At 39.1% G+C, this 9,210-nt stretch overlaps 1 protein-coding gene across 8 annotated transcripts in view; it reads left to right on the forward strand.

Moving 5' to 3' along the window:
- Nucleotides 1-8,537, forward strand: part of LOC107659618 (E1A-binding protein p400-like) — a 41,446-nt gene extending 32,909 nt beyond the window's left edge. For 6 of the 8 annotated variants that reach the window (XM_016448629.1, XM_016448631.1, XM_016448632.1 and 3 more), the window contains 15 exons: nucleotides 54-289; nucleotides 400-573; nucleotides 670-720; nucleotides 794-930; nucleotides 1,030-1,086; nucleotides 2,874-2,952; nucleotides 3,065-3,247; nucleotides 3,993-4,038; nucleotides 4,129-4,229; nucleotides 4,439-4,631; nucleotides 4,791-4,933; nucleotides 6,941-7,159; nucleotides 7,243-7,420; nucleotides 8,111-8,253; nucleotides 8,353-8,537. In XM_016448629.1, coding sequence (XP_016304115.1) covers nucleotides 54-289; nucleotides 400-573; nucleotides 670-720; nucleotides 794-930; nucleotides 1,030-1,086; nucleotides 2,874-2,952; nucleotides 3,065-3,247; nucleotides 3,993-4,038; nucleotides 4,129-4,229; nucleotides 4,439-4,631; nucleotides 4,791-4,933; nucleotides 6,941-7,159; nucleotides 7,243-7,420; nucleotides 8,111-8,253; nucleotides 8,353-8,514 — 2,102 coding nt within the window. In that variant the 3' untranslated portion in view covers nucleotides 8,515-8,537. The remainder of the gene's footprint in view (nucleotides 1-53; nucleotides 290-399; nucleotides 574-669; nucleotides 721-793; nucleotides 931-1,029; nucleotides 1,087-2,873; nucleotides 2,953-3,064; nucleotides 3,248-3,992; nucleotides 4,039-4,128; nucleotides 4,230-4,438; nucleotides 4,632-4,790; nucleotides 4,934-6,940; nucleotides 7,160-7,242; nucleotides 7,421-8,110; nucleotides 8,254-8,352) is intronic. The other 2 variants (XM_016448633.1, XM_016448635.1) reach the window with 2 other exon arrangements.
- The last annotated feature ends 673 nt before the right edge of the window (nucleotides 8,538-9,210 follow it).

Consider the following 9,210-nt stretch of genomic DNA (forward strand, 5'->3'; position numbering starts at 1 on the left):
CTTAAACACATGCTAAATTCTCTCTTTTTCTCTCTCTCCCCCCCTCTTGTCAGTTCTGGGACGTAAGAAAAAGAAGGGCCATGGAGAATCAGTGATTCCTCCACGCTCTCTCTTTGATAAGGCCAGTCTTCTCAAAGTAAGGAGGGAGGGTAAAGACCAGAAGAAGAACTTCTCTCTGAAGCAACAGGCTCCCTTTGCCAAACCGCTGCCCTCACTGCTCAAACCAGCCATGGAGGCTGGGCAGGACAACCCTGAGTGGCTCATCAGTGAGGATTGGGCCCTGCTACAGGTACTTGATCCATCACGTTATTGCATTATCACTGCCTATGTTTAACCGCACAGTTGTGTGTTAAATGGATAAGCTAAGATTGTAATTCTGCCTTTTTTTTCTGTTCACAGGCTGTGAAGCAGTTACTGGAACTTCCTTTGAACCTGACCATCGTGTCTCCAGCACACACTCCTAACTGGGACCTGGTGAGCGACGTGGTCAACTCCTGTAGCAGAATTTACCGCTCGCCAAAACAATGCCGTAACCGCTATGAGAATGTCATCATTCCCAGAGAGGAGGGCAAAGTGAGTGATGTACCAGGATCATGTGGTTGTGAATTCTTTTATTAATTTTTTTTTCAACATTTTCCTTGTGACGTAATTATACAAACTGTCCTACAGTTAATATATGAAGCTAACCCTAAGAAGAACAAGACCAAGAGCATTTATAAGGTATTTAAAAAATAATAATAATTCAGCACATATTATTAGCTGTTTCCTTGGTAACACTTCCTTTTTTGTGTAGTCCAAGAATAGTCGTCCTCTGCGCACGTGTCAGATCTACACACAGGATGACAACGCCACCCAGATCCAGCTGTTCAACAACCGCTTTGAGCTGATGAAAATCATTGCTAGCAAGAGGAGCCCACCCATAAGACCACTGTATGTGCAGGCAGTGTCCAACACACAAACATTGCATTTACATTCTGCCAGAATGCTTTCATCAAAACAAAAAAAAATTTTTGGTGTTTTTGTTTCTAGACTGGGCATGAATCCATTCCAGAAGAATCCTAAGCATGCCTCTGTGCTGGCTGAGAGGTATTGACTCTTGACGTGTTACTTTGCTTTTACAAAAAAGCCCTGTGACAAAAAAGTGATCTGCTTCAGGGCTGTACAGTGCGACATATATGTCGCACGTGCTACAAAAAACGGTCTGTCCGATGAATAAATATACCACTGTAGCACACGTGCGATACAGTTTTGCATGTTCATAACACAGCCGCTTAATAGTGTGAAGTGATTTCGTTGTGCTTGTGTGTGTGTGTGTGTGTGACATGGATTATACTTGGTAATTATGGGTGTGCGATATGACAATTTTTGATCGTGGACGATTAAAATGTCTCCACGATCTGCTTTTGAAGGAATATCTTAGTATCGTGCTACAGCGCACATTCTATCAGATGCTGTTCTACTTCACAAAAGTACATTATTTGCATCTGCTTAAACATCTAATTCACGTGCTGTTCTGAGATGCGTTTTTTTCTGAGCGCATATAGCCTACACATAAAGCGCGCGCACGCTACACACTGAAACAGTGCCTGATTACTAGACTAAGTTGTCTTTCACGTCTGATTGATTTTGCATCTAATACTGTCAAAAACACACAAGGTTTACATTTTGGTTGTCTAAAATGAAAGTTAACCGTTGAGAGAGAAACGCATGCGTTTTGGATACTGTCCCTTTTAAAGGTACTAAACATGGTGCCGCTTGTCATTAAAGGAATAGTTCACCCAAAAATTGAATTTCTGTCACTATTTGCTCACTCACATTGTCCCAAACCTGTATTAATTACTTTCTTGTGCTGAACACAAAATAAGATATTTTGAAGAATGTGGGTTACCAAACGATCTTATTTTTTAATAGACCCTTTTCACATTTCCGGGTTTCTCAGCAGCGGAAGTCGTCATAGATGGGTAAATCTATAGTGGTGAATGGGAGACTACCCCAAATGTAAATATGTTTTTTGCATTCCCATTTGCTCAAATAGCAAAAGAAAAACTCCATGATAATTTTTTCATGACTTTCAAAAAAAAAAAAAAAGAGAGAGACTGACAATGACAGTCAGAAGAGAGAACAAAGTCAAATTTACTGTCACTCCTATAGACACAGTATTAGAAACACCCTCACATTAGCGTTAATTCGTTTTTTGTAATTATAACAAAATATAGTGTTATAAATGTACATACATTTAAAAAAAAAAAAAAAAAACTTTGGAGGATTTATGATACTGATGACCGTTGAAACGCGTCATCACAGTCTTGTGAAAAGGGTCCATAACAAAGATACAATACTGACAAGGATTTTTATCTTCGCCCACTTTGGCCTAAATGTCTGCCATTCTTTTTATTTTATATTTTGTTGAGGTGTAGGAGGTGTTATGTTTCTGCACTCTTCCATTTTTAGCAAATAAAGAAAAATGTTCCTCGTACATAACAGATTGTTTTGTTTAAAACAATTTTTGTGATGGTTTGTATTTTTTGTGCTCTTTGGAACATCAATGTCTGTTTAAGTGATGAACTCTATTACTTATGTTTGTTTTCAGACATGATAACAGACGTTTTATACTTGTGCTACAACTTTTTGGCCTGTGCTACAAAATTTTCAACCTCTGTAGCACCAGTGCTATGTGCAAAAAAGGTTAACGTACAGCCCTGTGCTTCCAATATTAGCTAGCTTGGAAATTTATCATTAAAAAAAATAATAATAATTTGGCTGATACAATCTTTAATATATTGTACATCTTTAGTCACATTTGATATTCATTTGAGGTTAAACAGCATCTCATTCATTCTTTCTTTCTTGATTCTTGATCCCGTGATTTATAGCGGGATAAGCTACGACAAGCCTCTGCCTCCTATCCAGGTCGCCTCTCAGAGAGCTGAGAGAATCGCTAAAGAGAAGAAGGTGAGATATAAGTAAAATAAGTATAATAAATAAAAAGTGATTTTTTTTTTTTTGCATTTTTATTTATTATATTGAACTCTTCTCTCTTTTCCTCCATCCTCTGCTGCCATAGGCACTAGCCGAACAGCAGAGGGCTCAGCAGTTAGCCCAGCAACAACAGCAGCAGACTACAGGAGCCGCCCAGCCTCAGGGAGCTGCTGCCCAGCCACAGGCCACTGCAGCAGCCACACAGGCGGCGGGAGTGCCCCAGCCCAACCAATCCGGAGCAGCAGCAGTCCCCAACACCGCTGTACTGGTTAGACTCCTTCAGCACTGCATGTTTAATATCACACTGGACCTTACGTACACCTGTATTTAGCTCTACATTACCCAAGATGAAGGTCTAACTCATTTCTATATTACACTTATATTATTCATGTTTGCACAACTGTTCCAAAATTTGGGTTCAGGAAGATTTTTGTAAATATTTTTGAAAGAGGTTTCTTACACTTACTAAGACTATGTTTATTTGATCAAAAATACAGTAAAAACACTAATAATGTGAAATAATATAGTTTAAATGGTAATATTACAATTTAAAAATTTTATATATATTTATATAAAATGTGATTTGTTCCTGTGATGGAAAAGCTGAATTTTCAGCAGCCATTACTCCAGTCTTCAGTGTCACATGAAACCAAACTAATAAGCTGATTTTAAGAAACATTTCTTATCATTATCAATGTTGAAAACAGTGGTGATGTTTATTTTTTTAATGTAAACCTTGATGTTTATTTCAGGATTATTTGATGCATAAATGATGCAAAGAGAGCAGAAGAAAAACAGAGTCTATTTGACTTAAATCTTTTGTAAAATTAGAAATGTCATAATTGTCACTTTTGATCAGTTTAATGTGTATTAAACTAGTATTTAATACACATTCAATTATTAATTTCAGTAGAAAAAATCTTACTGACCCCACATTTTTAAACTGGTGTATTATATAGTAAGGTATAAGGCTATATGATGTTGATCTTATTTGGGTATTGTTGATTCTCAAGACTGGAGCTATCAAGACCGCTGCAGTGGGCACAAGCATCCAGCCAGGTATTACAACTTTTGCCTGTACTTGTTGATCCAGTTGTGAGTGCTGTTTATATAAGTGCTGATCTATGTATGTTTCTGTTTTAACTTCAGCAACAGCTACAGTAAGTGGAAATGTGATTGTAAACACTGTGCCTGGAGTTCTTCCTGGTCAGTTCCAGGCGAACAAACGTCTGGCGTCTCCTGTCATACCTGTGAGTTCTGATCTTACACAGATATATAGATTAGCAGCTGATTTGATTAGTCACAGCAGTGCCTGCAGTGTGACATGAAGTCCACATTGAAAGTGTAGAATACAAAATATATTCAGTTTGATCTGTTATTTTGTTGTGAAATTGCTTTTCAACTGATTTGTAACATTCTGTCCTGTTTATGTGTGTTAAATATTTGTTTCCTCAAACAGACGGCAGGAACTGCCACGGCTCAGGTGGTTCACACTCAGCAGAGAACTGTGCCTGCAACAGCGGCCCCAGCGGAGGTTGTTGCCATTGCGACGGGTCAGAGCGTTAGAGCCGTTACCCCAGTGACGGCATCAGCTGTAGTGTCCACTAATCTGACTCCTGGTCAGTCCCAAACACGCACGCTGGTGGCTCCAGGTAGACCAAATACCATCCTTAGAGAAGCCATGCGTGTTTTGGGTTCTCTGGTGGCAAAATCAATTCAGAGTCACACTTCCGCATTGTTTTTGTGTAATCATATCTAGCTGGATAATCTCCCATCATTGTATTCTTAATCCATTGTTTTTGCTTCTCTAGCTCCCGGGATGCAGTTGTCTCAGGGTAAACCACTCACGCCAGCTCAATTCCAACAATTACAACTCAGACAACAGTTGCAGCAGCAGCAACAACAACCACAGGCTGCATCTCCACAGATCAAAGCAGTAGGAAAGCCACAGCAGGTACACACACTATTAGTATGGAGGATGCCATATTTGTTTTGCTTTTGCTTACCTATACTGAGGTATTAATATGGTGAAGGATGTCTAAATGCAGTTACAGTATTGCTCAATGTGTTTCTCAACCCATGCTCCATGTTGTTTTTTGACATTTCCAGAGTTAGCCCTTATGTTTCCAATTGTAATTAATCATAACTACAGTTAACAGTTGCAGTTGACTGATATGTTGGCCAAAATTGGACATTTTAGCATTACCTGGTCTATATTTGAGAAATTATTCTCAGTGGATTTAGATTTACCAGATGACTGATTTCACTGTTGCTTACAGTTTAGTTCCTTTTTAGTCATGTTTTTAACTATTTCTGTATTTGTGAAAAATTATATAAAAATGATTTGAAGTGTCAAAAGTATAAATTGTGTATAAAAAAAGTATAAATGTTATTTTATAGGTTTATTTTTTCATCAGTTTTTTGATTAGTTTTTTTAATATTTCCAATCTAATAAATATATGTAAATAAATGAAATTGCAGTAGCATTGGAATGTAATGCCATGTATATCAGCTTTATATCTGCCATCAGCCACCCTACTCTCAGCGTATTGTATCGTCCATCATAAAAAAGTTACATATTGACTTTATACATACGTTAATGTTAACATTAGGTTAGTCATTAGTCATTACATTAGTCCCCAGAATGTGTCTGTGAAGTTTCAGTTCAAAATACCTCACAGATCATTTATTATATGATTTTGAAAATGCCTATTTTTAGTGGAAGCAGAAACACGTGGTTTTCATGCATCTTTTAAATGCAAATTAGCTGCTGCTCCCCGCCCCCTTTTCCAGAATAGGTCTGTGCCTTTACAGCTTGTACCTCAGATACTGTCAAAAAACATCTGTTTGGTTTTTATTATCGTGTCTACCGTGCTGAAATCGTGTGTTTTAAAGCCATATCAGTTTAAACTTCTGATATACGATTTTCTGAGCGCACACATCCGAAGCACATGCACAGAAAACGGCTGTCACATGGCATGTGAGTACTAAATTAAGTTGTCTTTCATGTCTTATCGAGATTAAACTGTGAAATACACACAAGTTAAAACACACGTAAGTTACAAAAACAGTCATTTATGTCTGTGAAGGTAAACAGCTGGGAAAGAAATCACATTAGATCTGTTTTAAGTGATAGCAGCGTAATAGGCCTATATAGTATCTATACTGCTGTTAATATGAGACAACCAATAAAATAAAAACGGAAAATCACTCACTGCTCTGAACTGAATAACTTCTGTAGCTTTAATAAGAAGACATTTCTTACTTGAATGCTGCTTTTAAATGCTTTAGCGTGAAGATAAACATGGCAGATTGTGTGTGGCTCACTCAGGGTGGGGTCTCCGCTAATACAGCAGTGTCCGTCAACAGTGGTGCGTGGGGCTTGTAAAGTGCGATGTCACATTTTACAGATTTTGTGAATGTCTTGTTCTGAGACACTGCTTATGATTTATGGGGATTTAAAAAAAAAGAAGGATTTTTATAATTATAGGGTGGTTGTGTATACAAACTACCAACACACATTTATGTTCAAACAACATGTAAAAGTGAATTTTGCATAATAGGTGACCTTAAATGTTTCAGCAGCTAAAAAAACACTTTCATTTTATTTTGAAAAGTGGCCAAAAACAAAGAAAAAGCTTTCTCAATAAAGCCATTAGTCTTGTTCTTTAGAGAGATAAAAGCTATTTCATGCATGAGGGCTTTACATAAATCATTAGACAAGAGAATGAAAGAAACCTCTGTCTGTGGTGTTGTTGTTGTCAGAATAGCTTGATCGTAGGTTTAATGCGCAGTGACCTACGAGCCAATCACACCTACAGAAAACATTCAGTTAAACCACCTGAATCTTAATAAACTCACCGCTTCAATGCAGAAAGTCAGCGCAAGTCTCAGGGAGTTTGAAAAATATAGTGATTAGTAGTCATTTGCAAATATCTGCTTATCTCTATGTTCTCTCCAGGAGTTGTTGAAGAAGCAGAAGCTGCAGATGGCCCAACAGCAGGTTGCAGCGGCGGTAGCTGCAGCTCAAGGTCAGCAGGCTTCATCTACTCAGCAACCGCAGCAGGTTCACGCCACACCGGCAGCTACGTCCAACCCTCAGATAGCTGCAGTCGCTGCGCCCAGAGCAGGAGCTGTGCTTGCTGGAACTACCGTCACCAACTTACAGGTGGCCAGACTGGTAAGCACATACATACACACCCAGACTAACCCTTTCACATACACTTGAATGCAGATTAACTCTTTATATGCCTTTTCATTCAGACACGTGTCCCAGCCCCTGGACCCATTCAGGCTCAGCCGGGTCAAACCGCTCAGGTGACTCTGACCAAACCACCTCCTGTCGTCTCAGTTCCTGCTGTGGTTTCGTCCGCCGGAGTCACGACTCTTCCTGTCACTGTGGCTGGCATTAGCGTTGCCATTGGGCAAGCACAGAAAGCAGGTACAGACTGAAACGAGGAGACTGACTGAAAAAAGGGTTTACACTGACTAGTCAGTTCGACTAGACTCTAGCAGTGTCGTTACACATTACACATCTCCTCTGGAATCAAACAAATCTAAATAGAAATTAACAAAACATAATAAAAGCATAACGTAGTAATAAATAATATAATCATATATATACTGATGACTAGATTAGTCATGGCTTCGTAAGTGCTTATTTTGTACCTATTATTCCATATATTTGGTCAAATATATCAAAGGTGATCCCAGAGTTCCCAAGTAGGGCTGCACGATATTCATCAAAATAAAATCAATGGAGCAATATGGCTTTCTGTGATTATCAAATTGCACAGGCTGTGATTTGATTAAATTAATATATAAACACTTAACTGGTTTCAAACTTGCTATTTATGCGTTTAATTTGTCAAAAACTGGGGGCATGTGGCCTGTGAATCTCTAAGGGATTAGACATTTCACTAACTTATTGTGAAGCACCCTAAACCTAATCAATTATCAGACAGAGGCTTACAAAGACTGTAGTGAATGGTGAAAGACTGTTTATTGCAGCATTTCTGACCATGAATCAACAGTGGAGAGGCTTGCTTTCTTTACTCGCCTACATCGTCTCCGTGTCAGTAACAACCCTTTAGGGGCTCTTGTAGACTGAAGCGTGTGTGTTTTTGTGCAGGTGGTCAAGTGGTGACCCACCCGTTCCAGGTGCAGCAGGTTCAGCAGCTGTTGCACAGACAAAAGCAGCAGGCAGCCGCACAAGCCGCTGCGGTCCAGAAGGCAGCACAGCCACAGCAAACACAGGCTGCGGTACAGCAAAAGGTACCAATCAGCCAATGTGATTTATTTTTAAATGGAGCATTATTTGTGTAAATGTGTCTTCAACCCCTCTCTCCTTTCTCTCTTTATCTCTCTGTTCAGCTGGGCACGCAGCAGGCCGCTCAGACCACAGCCCAACAGCAGCAGAAAGTATACACCGCCACCACTCCACTTCAGCCCGCCATTAAGACCCAGTTCTTCGCCACCTCCATCGGACAGCCACAGAAACCTCCTGCAGCACAGCAGATACAGGTAAGAAGTTAGGCTCTAACAGCCAGCACCTCTCTAGCATGCGCTCAAGTGCAAAGCCTGACATGTGGTGTGATCAGAATGCAAGTATTTTGATGTGCAGTGCCATGTAGGGGTGTGCGATATATATCGTCTGCGATAATATCATAATTGTTGTGTGATTTTGACATTGAGTATTCTGCATTCAAAACACCCCTACACTGTGCACGCATATATTACGTGAAGTCTAGACTAATGCGCGTGTGCATTTATAGTATGTTCTTTCACTGCATGATTCAGTCTATTAAAATACATTTAGAATGATCACAAAATTCAAGATATGGGGACAGAAAATGTATATATTTATATCATTTCATATAGTTAATCAATATCATACAAAGAGTGCCGTTTTTTCTCCAAAAATTACCATGATTACAAATGTAATATTGATTGATAAAAGAATTTTTTTCACAACAGTTCAATAAACAAGAAGTTAATTAAGAGACTTGCGTTTTAGATACCATGTTGCCTGTTTTTGCGCTATTTCGACAACATAAATAATTCCAAACACAGCCACAACCACAACGCTGTTTTGCATCTCTGAGCAACATGACAGCTTTTCATTCCCGAATGAATCAGTGGTTTAAATGATTCGGTTCAATCGCAATGACTCACTTATTAACAATGACTTGCTGCCACCTGCTGGCGGTTTTAGGCCATGTCCACACGTAC

Source organism: Sinocyclocheilus anshuiensis, unplaced genomic scaffold, assembly GCF_001515605.1.
Source record: "Sinocyclocheilus anshuiensis isolate Anshui unplaced genomic scaffold, SAMN03320099.WGS_v1.1 scaffold451, whole genome shotgun sequence".
Taxonomy (NCBI): domain Eukaryota; kingdom Metazoa; phylum Chordata; class Actinopteri; order Cypriniformes; family Cyprinidae; genus Sinocyclocheilus; species Sinocyclocheilus anshuiensis.